Source organism: Aspergillus luchuensis, chromosome 2 (assembly GCF_016861625.1).
Source record: "Aspergillus luchuensis IFO 4308 DNA, chromosome 2, nearly complete sequence".
Classification (NCBI taxonomy): Eukaryota; Fungi; Ascomycota; class Eurotiomycetes; order Eurotiales; family Aspergillaceae; genus Aspergillus; species Aspergillus luchuensis.
Genome location: NC_054850.1, coordinates 87,428 through 105,711, shown reverse-complemented (window position 1 = coordinate 105,711; position 18,284 = coordinate 87,428). Strand labels below are relative to the sequence as shown.

Sequence of the window (18,284 nt, the reverse complement as noted above, 5' to 3'; positions counted from 1 at the left end):
CCTTGGGGGGTTTCCAGCTGATTCTGATGTTTAGTCTCACTAGGACAGTGAACTATTCCATGATATTGTGACAGTCGTGCAGGTGCCACCTACATTTCAGATACCTCATGACGCCTAGATATCTTCGTCTCGGTTATGCAGACAAAAGGGCGCTAGTGGAGCGCTGCTAGAAACAAGGCAGGTCCCGAAATTCTGCTCAGACAAAGAAGGGCGTACCTAACGTTCCTGTGATGAGCCACATATCTGAAACATAATTTCAAATCGGGAGCTCTCAGATCGCTGTCCGTGTCAACCTCTCATAACGATGACCCGGAACCGCAGGAGAACAACCGAGCACTATATGTATGGGACCGGGAAGAAATATATCTCGGCAGTAGCCCACCATCCTCGACAAAAATAATGATTGATACACAGAATATACTGGGTTCCCTGAACAGGCTTTGTACATTAAGCGACAGATACACTATAAGCCCATAAATGTTACAAATATATCAGGTTACACCATAGATGTTTGTAGGAGATGCGATAAGATCAAACCCACCCGGAGTGGCGCCCGTCCTCCCCGAGACCGCAGAGTAACCCAAAACGGCAAGTCTGCCTCCGGGTGTCGGCATTCTAGCCGAGGCTTGGCACTCGGCTGGGTTGCTTTGCGATTCTCAGCTGCAATGCATCATCACCACCATTACCACGAGCTAGTAACCTGTCTCTTGCGCAACTCTCCAGCGGGCTAATCACCGGCCTAGTGATGGTGAAGCCTTCCAAGCAATATCAATGCCAGCGATGTTCCCGAACCTTTGCTCGGTTGGAACATCTCCAACGCCATGACCGGTCGCGTATGATCCCCGCCCATATTTGGAGATTCCTATTGACCCCAATTCCCCCAGACACCAAGGAAAAGCCGTATCTCTGCACCCAATGCCCCAAGTCGTTCACGCGAAAGTACGGCAAATTTCCCCTACTTAATTTCTCCACCAGCATTACTAAGTTATATCTCCCACAGAGACCTCCTGGCCCGCCATGAACGTCTGGCCCACAGTGACGCCGCTCCTGGCCAAGGAACAACATCATCGCCTTCCGTGGCATCTCCCCAAGTCTTTGATGGCCTTAATGTCCTGGCCTCCGCGGTAACTGACCATCCTACGCCTGCCACCATATCAGGCCCACAGGCCCTACTCCCAGGTCCTCATGAGCAGTTCACTCCCGGCCTGGCTGCCTCCGTGCAGGGTCATCCGATAGCCACTTCCAATCCATCCGGACAAGGACCTTCAGGATCTGCTAGCTTCAATGAGCCATTCGTCGGTTACGGACCGGCAACTTCTTACGACGGTGATGATTTTACGACCTTCCTCGACAGTATCCCGCTTCCCAGCCACCCATTCTCACCTACCTATCAGCCCCTTCCACTATTCCCCGCGTTCCACTTCGACTCCGCATCAGAATATAGCCAACCTGTTGCGAAGACAAACAACGAGGTTACGACCCCCTCTAGCTCCATCCTTCCTAGACATGGAACACAGCTACCATCGCTTCAGCCCGAAGGAGCTCACACGCCTTACAAGTCTCGTGACCCGAGTGCACCTATCTCGGTTACCGCGCAATGCCGTGATCGCATCGTCGCCGAGTTATCGAGTTACTCAAATGTTGTCCCCAATCCCTACACACCATCTCGACATGCCCTGTCCAGATGTATCAGCGCTTACATGACCAACTTTCACTGCCATTATCCTTTCATGCATCCACCCACCCTCGATGTTGATTCCTTGCCTCTGCATTTGATTTTTGGTATGGCTTCCGTGGGTGCCCAATACTGCCGGGAACCAGAAACAAGCATGAGCCTCTACAAAGTGGCCAAGGCTGTGACCCTTGAACATGTACGAAGAGACCTGCAATGGGGATGTCTAAGTCCGCAGACGGAGGGTCCGATGGACCCGGTATCCAGAGGTCAGGATATCATTGAGACGGTGCAGGCGCTATTGCTCCTTATATCTGTTTCGTGTTGGTTTGAGCGCGACCCGCCTCATCACGAAGCGTTGCATATTCGAAGTTCCATGGAGACTCTTCTTCGGCAAGGAGGGCTCAATGACTTACCGGCTCAAGATGGGTCATGGGAAAGCTGGATCCGCTATGAGATGGTCAAACGGACAAAACTTATTGTGTTCTGTTTCTTTAGTGTCCACACCATCGTGTTTGATATTCCGCCGCTGATTCTGACCGAGGAGCTGACGCTGGATTTACCCTGTACTGAGCGAGAATGGACAGCAACCAGCGCAGCTCAGTGGCTGGAAGAGCGCAGCCAGAGTCGTGGGGAACCAAAATTACAAGATGCGATGAACTCATTGTTCACTCACACTGGTGCAGCCAAGACCAGCTTGGAGAGCTTCTCTTCTTTGGGAGGATACGTGCTCATCCACGCGATGATTCAGAACATCTGGTTAATTCAGAAGGCTAGCAGGCTCCCTGTCTCGAACGGAAGCTTTCTGTCTCCGTCTGTGATTACATCCTTAGAGCAGGCTCTGGAACTCTGGTGTCAATGCTGGGAGCACAACCAAGAATCCTCGATCGACCCTTTCAACCCTCACGGTCCTGTGTCCTTCACGTCCACTGCTCTCCTCCGTCTGGCGTATATCCGACTCAACGCTGATTTCAGCTCCGCCCGTCGACTGGAAACATGGGACCCGGATGAGGTTGCCCGATCGCTCAAGAATAACCTATCGGTACAGAGGAGCGACCGTCTTACTCGAGCTGCGCTACACTGCGCCCATGCACTTAGTACGCCCATTAAACTGGGCATCAACTACGTCGCGCGCACCCTCGTCGTATCATGGTCAAACCAGTACGCATTATGCTCCCTGGAATGTGCTGTGCTACTCGCCAAGTGGCTTGAGGTGGCCACGATCTCGAATCCAGAACCTAGTTTGACTGAACAAGAAAACAAACTACTTGAATTCGTCCTGGAAATGGTCATGGAAGCTCAGCATGGGGTGTCTCGTGAATGGCTGCTCGCTAATAACACTCGTCTCAGTGCTACTGTCACCAGGCTATGGGCCAGGCTTTTTACGGCTGATTATATCTGGCAATTGGTGAATCTGATTGGAAGTTCTCTTAACAGATATGCTGATATTCTGGAGAGTGATGAGTGAGCGTGGTATTCTCGGTGGCATCCACCTTTGAGGTGATTCCTAGGGAGTCGGACTTGCTAGCAACACTTTTGAAAAGGAAGATTTCGCTCTGTGGCCGGTGGATCCTGGCGATGACCGCATGACATGTGCGCGAAGTAAACCTTTAAAGCTTATAAAAGTCGCACCTTGTGGCGACCGTCGGCAATACGTCGGCAATATGCCCTTACTGTATATACCCTTTTCCTTGGTATTTAGGCACCTCTACTTGAGAATTACCAAGGCCAGGTATCTTAATAGGATTAGAGAGATGACTAGTGGCTGTCCATGAGCTTCCTTTGGCTACAAGACCTCTTATTGACATTGACTGGTCGTGTATTCCTATCACTCGTATCAGTCCGACAGGACCACTGTTGGCCCATTTACAACAAAGATAGTCCATCAACGACAGGAGTAGATCCTTCGCAGCATCCCCCAAGAACACTACATCCGACTAAGTGCTATTCCATACGCACAAAACTACTAACCAGCCATGGCTTTACCTACTCATCCCAAACCACAGAAACCACCTCGCCAACCAGAGACTTGTACGCAACAAGCGGCACCGGCTTTCCAGTCTTTCCATTCCACTGCGTCACACCCACCGCATGGGAATTCTGCAACGCCTCGGCAATCATCTCGTTGCGCGCCGACATCTCAAATTGGCGCGGCGACGATCCGTAAGCGGGGTATAGGCCACCAAAGGTGACGTTCGTAGGACGGCTGCCGGTCTCGTCAGCGCAGTTGAAGACGGCGATGGAATCGTTGTTGGTGCCGAAGGTGTTGTCGTCGCGGTTGCTGACGACGAGGCGGTTGTTTTGGGGCTATATGTGGAAGTCAGTCTTTAGCTAGTTGCTCCTTGCAACCAAGTAAGGGGTAGGTGTGGTTTGGACTTACGGAGATGGCAATCTCAGCGACCTTGGATCCGTTAGGCGGGACAGCACCGCCGTAGGAGTTGGCGGTATAGAATTCCGTGAAGGAGATGGTTCCGTTGGACGGATACGTCACTTTGTAGCCGGTGACGTGGTTGTTCAGTTCTGATGTCAGGTAGAACATGACATCTCCGTGCTTGGCCTGCTTGGCGGTGGTTCCCGCAGGTGTCCAGAAGACACCATGACGAGGACCGGAGCCAGGTGCTGCTACGAGGGGAGCTTGGGGTTCAAGGAGGCCTGTAGAAGGGTTGATGAGGAAGATGCGAATCAGGTCAGCACCGAGATCCGGCACGAGGACGAACCGTCCTGTTGGGTCAACGACGACACCGTGCGAGTGGGGTGCGTCCTGTCTGTCTGGAACGGGACCGGGGGCCGGAAGGGTGTATGTGAAGGTTTGGGAGCGGTTGAAGACACCGCTGACGGGGTCAAGGGAGTAGCTGGTGACAGCGGATCCCTCACTGTGATGGGATGTTAATAGTGTAGTGGTAGGGATGGGAGGATCGACCTACTAATGAGCCACGGCGAAGAACTTGCGGTGAGGCACTCCCGGTGCCGAGTAGAACTGCGACATGACCGGGCCGGCGATAGTCTCCAGCTGTACCACCTTGGATAGGGTGCCATTAGGCCGAATGGCAAAGGAGGTCAGGGTACCGTTGGCCAAGTCAACAGCTTCGTCCAGGCAGTACAGGACACGGTTGTCGTGGTCCAGCATTAGCCAAGACGGGTTGGTACCACAGTCAGTGGACTGGGCGACTGTTTCCAACTCATACTGTCCTTTAGAGGATTGGGACAAGGACAAGGTGGTCACGGTGCCTGCATATGAGGCAGCATAGAGTCTGGAGGCAACGGCGGAGGTTGCTCCGAAAAGGAGGGGCACGACACTGAACCTCATGGTGACAGGGATACTCAGCTCGTAATCTCTGCAGCAAGAACAATGCCCACTGATAAGTAATCGGAGTTCTCTTGATCTGCTGAAGAATTGAGTGGTGGAATTTGTCAACGACCTTGTTGGAGGATTGAGTCTGGACACGGCGGGATTGGTAAACGAGGTGATTTGCAAGCAGGTGAGTTCCAGAACCCGAGGGAGCGTCTGAGTGATAAGCGCCGGTTTTAACTAGAACTGGCTGCCTATGTCTTGGCTGCAGACCTCGTGAAGAATATTTGAACTATCGCCAAGCAGGGATAGCAGAGTCTCCACGCTGAGACAGTCCCTTCCTTCATGGCCCCAACTGACCCTCTAATTGGCGCTCGGCTGGCTACTAGTTTCCGACGGCGTTTCTGGGCGCGGATGCTATGCTCTCGTGTACATCATCTTGGCCCACCTACCGGCATTATGAGTACGATCCATGGTTCCCGCTGACGGTCCGTAGATCATACTGTGCACGGGACACTGCAGGTACCTGAAGACTGGTTAGTTTGATCACCCTGAAACCGGCACTGCCTGTCTTGACCTTGGTGATGAATTTGCACGTGGGCAGGCTGTCCAAATAAACTCTCCAATTGCCCTTCTCCCCGTGGAGAACATGCCAAACACTATAGGCTTTCCATTGAAAGCATGACGAGGACCCTATGGTTTGTGCACTTGGCGAGGGTTGACCGGAGTACGAATCGGGAAGGGCAGAACTTAGAATTCGGTGTTCTCGGCATGCCGAAAGTCGGTAGCCCTTGGCGGCACCATGATTTGCGTCTAGGATTCGTATAGTTCCTCATCCACGAGGCTGCCTATCGTCAGCATTAAGTCGTGAGCTATTATGGGGCAAACTGGGCACTACGAGCAGGACACAGCCTCTACAGAATGAGAGAGGCAAAGGATCAGGACGCCAATTCTGCGCCCCACCTGCCTAAAGGATTCGCTTCTTTACTATCCAGGATAATGGCTTCGGATTAATGTATTCGGGATGCCGACGGCTGAGCACACGAAGGATGAGATTCAGCTCACAGCCCCTATCAGTATGCAATATGAGGATGGCTTGTTGGAAAGCAGAGGAATTGGATTATCGAACAACTTGGTTCTGGACCGTTGACTCGAGCGTATAAGTAACCTGGTTCAGTCCTCCTGTCACCTTCTAACCAGCAACCAGCCTTTCCTGTCTCATTCTCCCCTCATCTGCCCATCATGCAAACTCTTTTTGTGAGCTCGCTTGTGGTCTCCCTCGCTGCGGCCCTCCCACACTACATCAGGAGCAATGGCATTGAAGCCAGCCTTCTGACTGATCCCAACGATGTTGCCGGCCGCACTGTTGACTACATCATCGCTGGTGGAGGTCTGACTGGACTCACCACTGCTGCCCGTCTGACGGAGAACCCCGACATAACTGTGCTCGTCATCGAAAGTGGCTCCTACGAGTCAGACAGAGGTACTATCATCGAGGACCTGAACGCCTACGGTGACATTTTTGGCAGCAGTGTGGACCACGCCTACGAGACTGTCGAGCTCGCCACCAACAATCAGACTGCGCTGATCCGCTCCGGAAATGGTCTCGGTGGCTCTACCCTGGTCAATGGTGGCACCTGGACTCGCCCCCACAAAGCACAAGTTGACTCATGGGAGACCGTCTTCGGAAATGAGGGCTGGAACTGGGACAACGTGGCCGCCTACTCCCTCCAGGCTGAGCGTGCTCGCGCACCAAATGCCAAACAGATTGCTGCTGGCCACTACTTCAATGCATCCTGCCATGGTCTGAATGGTACTGTCCACGCCGGGCCTCGCGATACCGGTGATGACTATTCACCCATCGTCAAGGCTCTCATGAGCGCTGTCGAAGACAGGGGCGTTCCCACTAAGAAGGACTTGGGATGCGGTGACCCCCATGGGGTGTCCATGTTCCCCAACACCTTGCACGAAGACCAAGTGCGCTCTGATGCCGCTCGCGAATGGCTCCTCCCCAACTACCAGCGTCCCAACCTGCAAGTCCTGACGGGACAGTATGTCGGAAAGGTCCTGCTCAGCCAGAACACTACCACCCCTCGTGCCGTTGGCGTTGAATTCGGCACCCACAAGGGCAACACCCACAACGTCTACGCTAAGCACGAGGTCCTCCTGGCCGCTGGTTCCGCTGTCTCTCCCACCATCCTCGAATATTCCGGTATCGGAATGAAGTCCATTCTGGAACCTCTTGGAATTGACACCGTCGTTGACCTGCCCGTTGGTCTCAACCTTCAGGACCAGACCACCTCCACCGTCCGCTCACGCATCACCTCCGCCGGTGCCGGACAGGGACAGGCCGCTTGGTTCGCAACCTTCAACGAGACCTTTGGCGACTACGCTGAAAAGGCCCACGAGCTGCTCAACACCAAGCTGGAGCAGTGGGCCGAAGAAGCCGTCGCCCGTGGCGGATTCCACAATACCACCGCTTTGCTCATCCAGTACGAGAACTACCGCGACTGGATCGTCAAAGACAATGTCGCATACTCGGAACTCTTCCTCGACACGGCCGGAGTGGCCAGCTTCGATGTGTGGGATCTTCTGCCCTTCACTAGAGGATACGTCCACATCCTCGACAAGGACCCCTACCTCCGCCTTTTCGCCTACGACCCTCAGTACTTCCTCAACGAGCTCGACCTGCTCGGTCAGGCTGCCGCTACTCAGCTGGCTCGCAACATCTCCAACTCCGGTGCCATGCAGACTTACTTCGCTGGAGAGACTATTCCCGGTGACAACCTCGCGTATGATGCCGACTTGAGCGCCTGGGTTGAGTATATCCCGTACAACTTCCGCCCTAACTACCATGGTGTGGGTACTTGCTCCATGATGCCGAAGGAGATGGGCGGTGTTGTTGACAATGCTGCCCGTGTGTATGGTGTTCAAGGACTCCGGGTCATTGATGGCTCTATTCCCCCTACGCAGATGTCGTCCCATGTTATGACCGTTTTCTACGCCATGGCGTTGAAGATTGCCGATGCCATCTTGGAAGACTACGGTTCCATGCAGTGAGGGGCGCCGTGGGGATGTCAGAGGACTTACTTAGACTGAGGATGTTAGGTGTCCTATTCATGTGGTAGGAGGTTATGATAGAATGGATAGAATGGATAGATTACATAGACAGGTTCACACGAATAGACGTTCGCTTATTGCAATTACTATCGTACAATTCGCACACATAAGCCCATAGAAACCCGATAGCATTATTCGTCACATTGAGCCATAGATGCTTCATTAATCTGACATGTGTGACCGCCTGAAGAGCCTAAGATTGCTTTTCTTGCTTCTGACCTCTAGTTATCAGCTCACGCTAGGAGGATGTCCTCCCACTCTGGCCGCGCGCTCCCAAATGCTTCCCATGTGATGATAATCAGAACAACTCTTCCGCAGAGCCCACTACGGGGATGTAAAAGAAGCAAGAAGGGGACGCGAGTGAATTCGTCAAACTCGAATTCGATCCAAACGACTTTCTCACCCCAGAGCTTCGGCGTAGAGCCTTTGCAGAGCACAAAAATACTACCTGCATTTAACAATGATACCACACGGCACGCCATGGGCGTTAGAGAATGGCGTGCAAGTTGAATCACCATGGCCTAGACGGTCGGGGCGGTGTTCGTAGGAAACTCTGGTGACCGGAAAATACAGAGTATAGAAATCCAGAATGCTACGCCCTTTTAACATAGCATTCTTTTCGCATGGCAAGTATTGAAGGATTGTGTCCCTGTAAGAAAGTAGGTTTCTCCCATCGGAAATAGTCGGCAGGAAAAGGATTCAGAGGCTGATAGACAGTCACTTTATTGTCATTCGACTTGAATAGTGTTATTTTGAATGGTGTAAACATCTCCTTCGGCCAATGTGGTGCAAGCGCAGATGTATTAATGGACATATAATGTATAGGACAAATCCAGCCCGCACAGGGCCAGCTTGGAAAGTGTTCTTTCTCTGGCGAGGAGTTCTCTATATCCGCTCATCTCATACTCAAGGCATATGACGGGCGAAATACCCGAAAATGCATCCAGAATATCAGTCGGGTAAGCCAAAATTCGTTGGCATTGGCTGGTTGAGCCGGTGTTCCTCAGGGTAGACTAGAAACGTGTTCGACACGAAGGTTGGAAAATTATCCTTAAAGCTTCGCTCTCGGCTTTCCCTCCTGATATGATCGGCTTTGGATGGCTTCCACGGCTATTGCGCACATTGTGCAATTTTCGTCAACTGTTATAGAACCACGAATACCCACATATGTTCCCTCAGACACTTCGAGAAAAAAAGCTACTACTCTCTACATACAATAGCGGATTGTTCATGGGCAATCCCGCACAACCATGCCAAAGGAGACCATCCGTAGCGTTGGAGGATCGCCCGGGTGCACATAACTGCCACCTTGAGCCTTCAATTTGTGTCGTCGGCGACGAACATTTGTAGAGGTAATTTTCACTCGTGTCATACAATCAATATCCGGGGAGAAAAACGTCCGTAATTGATTGTAGAAGCTTATCACGGTAAGAAAGTTGAAATGATCATTCAGGGTGTGGGGTTTTCGGTGATAAGATTGGGCATCCGTGCAGCCCGCTCCTGGCCCAAGAGGACCCCGCCAATGAGCACTTAAGTAGTCCGATGTCGCTCTAGCTACGGATCATGCAATTCGGAACTACTAACTTAAATTGAACTTGCTTATGGGTCCCAGTCTCAGCCAACACCATCATTAACATTCTCTGTTGCAGTTTCTGGTGGGAGTGACAGCAGTAGCCGCATTGTATATTTGCAACAAGATATGTTACTACATTTTTGAGTCTCTAGAAACATGCACAAAACATTTCTGACCAAAGACCATATAAATGAAAGACATTAACACGTGAAGCAGAATTAGTTAACATAACACATATATCCCAGGTCTTCAAGTCCACCAATACACACTTCGCCGCACGGCGAGTCTATTACCCGACACAGTGGCTATACAGTTCCATTACTGCAACAAACCTAAGCGCTATGCTGCACGTGGATTTCCGTGTCTCATATCGATGATATGAGCTGTTTACCAGCCACCAGCGGGGCCGCTGGGGACAGGAGTCGGTGTAGGGAATGCACCGAACTGGCGCTCCTCAATGGCACCCGACGGGGTAGGGACCGGAGAAGGAGCGAAGGAAGGGACGCCACTGGGGAAGGGAGGAGCCTGGTCATGAGGGCCTTGCTCGTGTCCCTCTGCAGGAGATCCGAACTGGCGCTTGAAGCCTCCGAAGCCTCCGAAGCCGCCGGGGCCCTCAGAGGGGGCAGGACCGGGGGCACCTGAGGGAGCACCCGCGGGGGCAGACTGGATGGGGCCACCGAACTGACGCTTGTCGAAGCCACCAAAGTCACCGAAGTCACCGAATGGGACGGGAGAAGGAGTGCCGGAGGGAGGAGGACCAGCGGGGGTGGACTCAGCGGGACCGGGGAACTGACGCTGTTCGAATCCGAAGCCGCCTCCGGGGAAGGCGGAGGGAGTAGCAGAAGGAGCGGAATCGAAGGGACCACCGAAGCCGCCGAAACCACCGAACTGACGTCTACCGAATCCTTCAGGGGAGCCGGAGGGGGCGGGGCCGAAAGAACCGGAGGGACCAGCGGGGGGACCGGAAGGCTGGGGGCCACCGAACGGGCCACCGAACTGGCGCTTCTCGTAGGGCTCGGGGGTCGCGGAGGGAGGAGCACCGGAGACGGAGCTAGGGGGAGGCGGAGGAGGGAAAGAGGATTCCTCAGGAGCGGGAGCCACGGAGCCAGAAGGAGGGGGAGGAGGGCCGTTGAAGAAAGGCGCTGGGGGCAGGGCAGCAACGCAGCCGACAAGGCTGGCCAAGACAGCTCCGGTAAGCTTCATTTTGGAATTTAGATATGAAAGAGAGAATGACTTTTGAGTGTTGATTTCAGAGTGATTGGGCTGTAAGGAGGGTATCTCAAGGAGCGGAAAATGAGAGTCTTTTATAATGTGTCCAGCTGCCCTGAAGCGCCTAGCCATACACCTTCTTGGGGAAGGATCATCGTTCAGCGTGGGAGGTGAAGAGGTTACAGAGCACCTGGTAGGTTCTCTCCGAGTTCGGCACCGTCCAGGTACCATGGGGGTTTGCTTGCGAGGTTAGGCCACTCCAGGTCCTCAGTTGCCGAGTGGAGCGATCAGCAAGGACGGCTCATGATCAAACCAATTGGAATACATTGTTCCTCAATGCCCATAGTCTAAGCTTTGAAGCCAGTGCAAGGGGCACTGGCAGCGTTTGAGAGCATATTGTGACGTGGAGGTGATAAGGCGGCAATCCAGAAGAACAGGGAATCCCAGTGAAGTCACAACGGTTTCAGTATTGCCTGAGAGGATGTCTTGTTGTATTATTGTACCAGCCACACTGGACGTCTTCCGCTGTATCTGGGTCCCTTGTGAGTTGTCTGTGACCGATCGGCACTTGAAGGTGGGACCAGAACAGGCTGTGTCGATCATCCCTCCAGCCATCCCTGGAGAAAACTGGTCGTGGGATATCAGATCGATAATCTATGACCAATCAGAGAGACATCTCGGGATAATCCTGTCGACAATGGAAGCGAGACGCTGCTGCTCTTCCCCTGTGCCTGGGCCAGACTTGGGCTGAAGCTAACTGTTCGGCCGTGTTGGCCATATTGACTCAACAGTGTCCACCATTTTGATTCCACCGGACGACCTGCAAGGCTGGAATCGTGGTTTTCTATTCTGTTTAGGTAATGCCGGTACAAAAGTAGTAGGAGAACTGTCATTCACCATGTCGCCAGCGTGGTAGCGATGCTGCGCGATGGTTTTTCCCCGAATGCAAGCCTCCAGTTAACTTAATTCCGACGCAGATACCATGTGCTTTGATGACTTCGTATACCAGATCAGTTACTGGAAATTATTTCATGACTCCGTGGTGCCTACCTAAAGCGCCTGGACCCTGTCGCTCTCCAGGGTGTTGCAATAAGGGACCAGGCGGTCAGCCCTGCCCTGAAACGCAGAATGATGCAGATTCAAAGGGTCCCAGCCACATGAGGTCAAGGGGCCCTCATTGAAGCTTGATCTGGGAGGTCGGGGTGGCGGTTGTGGTAGCGATACACTTCTGACTGTTGATGGGGAAAGCTGGCGTGGCCTCCTGCCGATCATCTTCGGCTCGAGGTTTGAGACTGACAGATCTGCGCACCAGTTAACCCTCCACGGTATCACTCCGGCAACGAGGGTCCACAGAGCAAAATGATCGGTGAAAGCGGCAAGGACTACGCTACTGACGTAGGTACGATGCAGACTTGATGACGGTTGTGAGCTTATCCATGTTTTGGGGCGTTACAAGTTACTCCTATCAGTTTAGTGGTTTGCCGAACTTCCGCTGACTACATTTTGCTCCACAATGAATGTCCCTCAAGTACTTCAAAGTAGGCAAAGCGTGTCCTGAATCAAGAAGTAAGTGCCCATGGCTCGTGCCATTTCCCGGTCCTGAATATGCGACAATCCTCCGGCCGAGTAGGTTGTCGAGTCAATTGCTCGCGCCTAGGGTTAGCTCGGCTGCCGCGGTCCCGCACAAGGGGAAGATGCGACAATAAGTGACACCATGTAGGGCAGTGTCGGTTCCCTGTGCTCCTATGGGCAGCCCATGCTCTCGACATTGCAGGGCTATCTCGCAGATTAGGTATGAATACTGAGTAGACCAAAACGATATACTGCGGCTTCTACGACGGACGGCGACAAATCCCTGCACAGCAGGTTAGTATACGCCCATGTCGTTGGAACTAAGGTGATACATCAATCACAGCTAGTGTATGTAGTACAGGTCCGAAATTGCCTTTAATTTGCCTGGTAAGTCTTGGCCATGCTCAAATTCAGGCCAACTGGCCGTAGACCCGCTTCAGGGACTGTTATATGCCCACTTTCGCATATGTGCTTGGATGCCCTGAAGTTTGGCAGAACCTTTAAGTAGCATATATCACCACTTTTTGATATTGTCAGTTGATCCGAGAACCGTGTCAGATTAGCCAGCTTCAGCCGAGCTTCGCACTCCAGACTAAAGTATTATTCTTTGGACGGATATGATTTTTCACGCTGACGCAGATGGTTTAGTGTCCATGTATATGCAGTTTTCATTTCCTTTACGAGTTTTGTCCTCTTTTGCAAGAAAGTGACACAAGATGAATAGCCGAGCGATGTGTCATTAGCATTAATGAGCTATTCTTCAGGTCATGCGCAATAAACGGAAACGCATCCCGCGGGATTTCCCAAGCACCGCGTCCGAAGTTATCATTCACCTAGGTTCGGGTTTGTCGCATTTAGAGTGCAACAGGTTTTATAATAGCCGGCTACACGCCAGCTATCCTGTGGATTTCTAAGGCGAAATTGGTCGGGATCAGAGTCAAAGAGCCTCATATCCAACAACAGGAAATGCTCCGCGCATAGCGGATCTAAAAGCACGGGCGGCTGAAAAATAGTTCTTGAATATATTACACATCGAGGTATTATAATCTAATGTGTACTATGCATTAATATACCGACAGACATCCATTCACTTACCGACTCACAAGGCTGCAACACCCCCAGAAGATTCAACGAACTCAGTGACCCACAAAAACCCTACCAAAGTTCCTCAGGCTAGACGGATCGACCAATTATAGACAATAGATACGAGGTCCGAGCATTCGACTACCCAGTAGTGCTGATGCCAACCCAATATTAACTGCATCAGGAAACGTTCAAGGCTCATGCTATTGGACGACGAGATTGGGTTTGGACTTGGAACAACTGTCCGCGACCTTAGGGTGGTACCACACTGGCATTCATATGGGTGAATACACAGTAGAGCATCTACGATGTTGGAAATGATGAGGTGAGATATGGAACAACGGTCCGCCTGTGCCAGAAAACCTTACACGATTTACAAACTAATTAATGACTGCATGGCTGTCAGCAAGCTGAACAGCCTTACGCGACCCCTCTTTTGCTTATTATAAATCAATCATGAACACTTCACTCGTTTCATCCTCAATTATCCCTTTTCAAAATCATACAGGCTGGCGTCATGACCGGTTCCACGCCACTCACAGCCCTGGAGGCCTTTCTCCTCTCACACCCCAGCATTGGCTACATCCCGCCCACCTCCGCCGAGTATGTACCCACAGCCAGCCGGGGGTGGATCGCCGGCATCAACGCCCGTCCGCTGGCCATCGTGCAGCCCCAGTCTCCCGCTGATGTCGCAGCGCTCGTCAAATTCGCCAAGTCTCATGCTGTACCCTTTACCGTTCGCTCGGGCGGCCACAATCTCGAGGGTCGCCCGTTTTAGATGGCGCCCTCCTCATCGACCTGCGCGCCTTGACGGCCGTTACTATCGCCCCGGATCGTCAATCCGCCACAGTTCAGGGAGGTATCCTCCAAGGTGAACTGGCTAGTATTCTTTGGGAGGAAGGGCTGTGTACTCCGACCGGTTCTATCCCTACCGTCGGATATGTCGGCTGGGCCACGTATGGCGGCTATGGGCCATTTTCGTCTCATTGGGGGCTGGGGGTCGATCAGATTCTAGAAGCCACGGTGGTGGATGCTAACGGGGAGATCATTGTGGCTGATGAGTGCCACCTGCGTGGTATCCGTGGTGCAGGGGGAATTTTCGGCATCATTGTCGATGTTACTATCAGGGTCTATCCGCTTACAAAGGTATCTTCTCATCTTTCCCCGTATTATACACGATCTAAACTGGAAGTATAGCTCCTCGCCGGCGCTATCATCTTCGACTCCTCTGATATTGCCCAAACCATCATCACCTTCAATGCCGCCTACGAGGACCTCCTCAACACAGAGGGCCTTCCTCCCCCAGTGACCCTGCAGCAGGCCGCCCTCAACAGTCCTCACGGTCGCGTTTTCGCTGTGCTTTTCACATGGAGCCATCCCGACCTGGGAGAGGGCCAACGATGGGTCGAGAAAATATCTTCCCTCGCCCCTCTTCTCATGAGCACCGTCGCCCCTACGACCATTCCGGACTGGTTTGCAGGTAATGGTGCCCTCGTCCCCGAGTCTGTATATGGCTCCCTCCAGACGCATAACATCCGGCGCATCAACCCCGTCGTGGCGGAGATGATTGGGCGGAATGTGGCATCGATGCCGTCGGATCCGGGCACGATGCTCTCAATTCATCAGTTGCGGGGGCAGTCTGCTGGTGAAGATGCAAGCAAGCTTGAGCATTCCGTGTTCGCAACGAGGGAGCCTCATTATATGCTTGAGATTCTCGGATGTGGTACGGATGAGCAGAATGCGGGCACATCTGAGGAGTGGGCGGTTAAGACGGCAAAGGAGGTTGCGCAGGTCGACGAGGGGAATGTTGTGTCCACGGCGTATGTGTCCTTGATGAGATTGGCGAGCATGAAGCCAGATGAGGCAGTCAAGAAAGCGTTTGGTACCAATGCGGAGGTGGTGCGCGAGCTGAAGGAGAGGTTTGACCCGGAAAATGTCTTTGCGTTGGCGCTGCCGGCGTTGAAGTAGCTCATGGTGGTGCTATGATAATTCTGATAGATTAAACCGAGGTTAATCAATTCGTTTCCCTTACCGGCTCACACTTCCAGCGCTGGAGGAGAGACAATATGTCTCACTACCCCCTTCCCTCGTTAGCATGTCCGCAAAACCCCCCAACGCATCGCCAATCCTCCGAACCAGGTCAAAGACATGAATCCCGCTTGATATCTCCGCCCATACCTGCGCGGTCATCCTCGCCAGCCGCTGGATCTTCTCCGCTTCGCTCTCTCCCTCCTTGGCGTCCTCCTCCACAAAATGTGTCTCCTGGATCAAGAACTCCACCATGCGGAGCAGCTTCCGTTCATCCTCCCGCAGACTGCCCATCCCACTTGCTGCCACTGCAATAGACAGTATCTGCATCCACCGTATCAATAGCACCGCACACTCGAGGTGACAAATGGAGTGTTGTACGCTCCAGTCCAAGGTCTGTGTACGCGCGACGTAGGGAATTCCCACCCGCACAGGAATGCTCAGCGCGTGAATGCACTGGAGAATAGCGCGATCGAGGGAAGGAGAACGACTGATATGGTTCGGCGGTGGTGTTGAAGAGATGAGGGATTTAAGCCGAGTCGTATCGCTAGATAGGAGCTCATGGCAGTGCCCTGTCCGGCAATTCAAGCGGATGTAAGCCAGTCGGAGCAGTGCGGTTGCGTTGAAACCCAAAGGCCCCTTGGGAGAGTATGGGTCCAGACTGGAATCCCACGTGCTCTCCCAGCTGGCTTGCCAGTGCTTCAGTGCAGATTCGAGGGATTCTATGAGCGGGGCGCGCAAACTACCGCCGGCGGCTTGTCGCTCAAAGTAGATGCGCTGCACCAGGCCATGAATGAGGATATAATTGGAGAATGGAGATATGAGACTATCGTTGGTAATATCGTTTCCGTTGAGAAGGTCGTTGAGTGTCGAGGTGAATGCGCGTTCATGTAGCCGGGACACGGCGCGATGTCGCTCCCACGCAGCGGGTGATGAGGCCCTCCATTCTGATTCGCAGGATGGCAGACACACGGCCACCTCGCTGGTAAGAATCTGCGGTGGAATGTTGAAGATGATGCTCTGCAGGTTAAAGACGATGTATGCGATCAAGAAGGTGCGTCGCCGCTGTTGGTGTGCCACCCACGCCGGCCAGCTCAGTTCGGCATCTGCACAGTTGTCTGTTTCTTGAATTCCCATTTTCCGCACGAGCACCGCCAACTGGCTGCTCATCGCTAGACTATCCTGCGCAAGTACTTCCTCACCCCAAGAACTCATGGCTGTAAGAATGATCAAGGCTTGTGCTCGCTGAAGTTCAGTGGTGTTGTCTTCAGCCAGCTCATCTGCACTGGTTGGGTTTCTCGAATTGTGGCGACTGTTCGAAAAAGGACTAGCATATGCTGCAGACCCTGGCGAACGGCCGACTAACTGGCTAATCAGTCTGCGACGATGATCCTGTGTGTTCTGGTCGATCAGAGACCGCGCTGCAACGTACAACTGGTGACCCTTGTGATGCTCAAAGCGATGCAAGGCGCCGACAGCCGCCATCGCAAGGAGGAGCTCCGGTTCAACGGTCTCTGCGCGGAAGGTCGGCACATGCAGGAACGGAAGGTGATCATGAAATCCTCGGAAGTAGCCTTCCAGATACCGCACGAGAGCGCACCTGGATGGTAATAACAATTCACTCAAGGTGGTCCGCCTCGCGGTCAATTTGTCCATGATGACCTTGTAAGCGACAGCGGAGATTGCCCACGGACATCCTGCCGCGTCGAGCTGCGCCTCCAGGCCACTTTTGTGCGGCTGGTCATCTAGCGTTGGCAATCGTCGCTGTAACCGGTACTTAGGATCAGGCAGGTCACCAGAGTAGTCTGTTGTGTCGTCGGGAGAGGCAGCGGGCGGACCAGCTGGCGTTGAAGACGGCCGTGGTCCCTGAGACTCCAGCCCCTGTGCGGGAAACTGCTCGAGAAGCTCTGAGAGAGAGATCTCAGTGTTGAGGAACTGAGAGGGGACAAAGTTGGGAAATGCAAAGGCAAAGTTATCGGAAATTGGGTCCTGCCCCAACTCCATCTCGGGGAAGCTTTCCAGGGAGGATTGTAAGAAAGCAGGAAGTGTCTGGGATGGCTCGTCCCATGCGGTCGGAGTAGTTATACTCGGAAATGGGGCTGTCGAAGCAGACAGATTCGACGCCGAGACGACATTTTCCAAGCCTGCAGTGCGTGCTAGGGACGAGTTGTTTGAATCGAATTGATCCGGACCAGCGCTCGAAGACCCAGTATTGGAAGATTTCTCTGGGGGCGACTGGAGTGCCGTGGAAGAGTGGGATACCCGGTTATGGCGCCTCAGAAGGTCCCTTCAATATGTTGGCAGAACATTATTAAAGTTGCTTTTACATGATAATGGCTTACTGTCTGGCAAATGCATGGCCGCAGTGGCATTGGAACGGCTTTTCCTGGGTATCTACAAAAAGGTCAGTGTCGTACCGGATTGGAGGGTGATGCGGTGAAGGGCCACTTACGAATCCGCTCATGTCGCCGCAGGTGGTGCGACCGATTAAAGGTCTTGCCACAGAAGGTACAGGGGGGGATATGAAGTTTGGGTCTTCCTGGCGCCATTCAGAGTGGTATGGAAATTCTGCTTGGGTACTGATGATGGGGAAGGGTTGGGATGGTTATTCGGGGCACATATTGGGGCAGAAATTGGAGCAGAATCGGGGCAGAAAAGGAGGACAGTGTACGAGATGAGTCAGCATGCCAGATGGCCCCAGTTATTTGGTTGATTCGGATGCTTATTGGCTACTGGTT

General features: G+C 52.9%; 7 protein-coding genes across 7 annotated transcripts; 4 read left to right on the top strand and 3 right to left on the bottom strand.

Moving 5' to 3' along the window:
• Positions 1 to 745: 745 nt before the first annotated feature.
• Positions 746 to 3,140, top strand: AKAW2_20046A (transcription factor domain-containing protein; the record flags this gene model as incomplete). The annotated part of the gene is made up of 3 exons (XM_041684716.1): positions 746 to 833; positions 885 to 939; positions 1,001 to 3,140. 3 exons carry the CDS (start codon positions 746 to 748, stop codon positions 3,138 to 3,140), a joined length of 2,283 nt encoding a protein of 760 aa, XP_041538872.1.
• Positions 3,141 to 3,658: 518 nt separating this feature from the next.
• On the bottom strand, positions 3,659 to 4,979 carry AKAW2_20045S (uncharacterized protein; the record flags this gene model as incomplete). Its single annotated transcript, XM_041684715.1, has 3 exons — positions 3,659 to 3,979; positions 4,053 to 4,545; positions 4,597 to 4,979. 3 exons carry the CDS (start codon positions 4,977 to 4,979, stop codon positions 3,659 to 3,661), a joined length of 1,197 nt encoding a protein of 398 aa, XP_041538871.1.
• Positions 4,980 to 6,203: 1,224 nt separating this feature from the next.
• AKAW2_20044A (GMC family oxidoreductase) lies at positions 6,204 to 8,021 on the top strand (the record flags this gene model as incomplete). The annotated part of the gene is made up of 1 exon (XM_041684714.1): positions 6,204 to 8,021. The coding sequence occupies one exon, from the start codon at positions 6,204 to 6,206 to the stop codon at positions 8,019 to 8,021; it is 1,818 nt and encodes a 605-aa protein (XP_041538870.1).
• Positions 8,022 to 10,041: 2,020 nt separating this feature from the next.
• Positions 10,042 to 11,094, bottom strand: AKAW2_20043S (uncharacterized protein; the record flags this gene model as incomplete). Its single annotated transcript, XM_041684712.1, has 1 exon — positions 10,042 to 11,094. One exon carries the CDS (start codon positions 11,092 to 11,094, stop codon positions 10,042 to 10,044), a length of 1,053 nt encoding a protein of 350 aa, XP_041538869.1.
• Positions 11,095 to 14,035: 2,941 nt separating this feature from the next.
• Positions 14,036 to 14,296, top strand: AKAW2_20042A (uncharacterized protein; the record flags this gene model as incomplete). Its single annotated transcript, XM_041684711.1, has 1 exon — positions 14,036 to 14,296. The coding sequence occupies one exon, from the start codon at positions 14,036 to 14,038 to the stop codon at positions 14,294 to 14,296; it is 261 nt and encodes an 86-aa protein (XP_041538868.1).
• A 659-nt stretch (positions 14,297 to 14,955) lies between these two features.
• On the top strand, positions 14,956 to 15,486 carry AKAW2_20041A (uncharacterized protein; the record flags this gene model as incomplete). The annotated part of the gene is made up of 1 exon (XM_041684710.1): positions 14,956 to 15,486. The coding sequence occupies one exon, from the start codon at positions 14,956 to 14,958 to the stop codon at positions 15,484 to 15,486; it is 531 nt and encodes a 176-aa protein (XP_041538867.1).
• Positions 15,487 to 15,546: 60 nt separating this feature from the next.
• On the bottom strand, positions 15,547 to 18,095 carry AKAW2_20040S (FTFMHR domain-containing protein; the record flags this gene model as incomplete). Its single annotated transcript, XM_041684709.1, has 3 exons — positions 15,547 to 17,833; positions 17,889 to 17,940; positions 17,999 to 18,095. 3 exons carry the CDS (start codon positions 18,093 to 18,095, stop codon positions 15,547 to 15,549), a joined length of 2,436 nt encoding a protein of 811 aa, XP_041538866.1.
• Between the last annotated feature and the right edge of the window lie 189 nt (positions 18,096 to 18,284).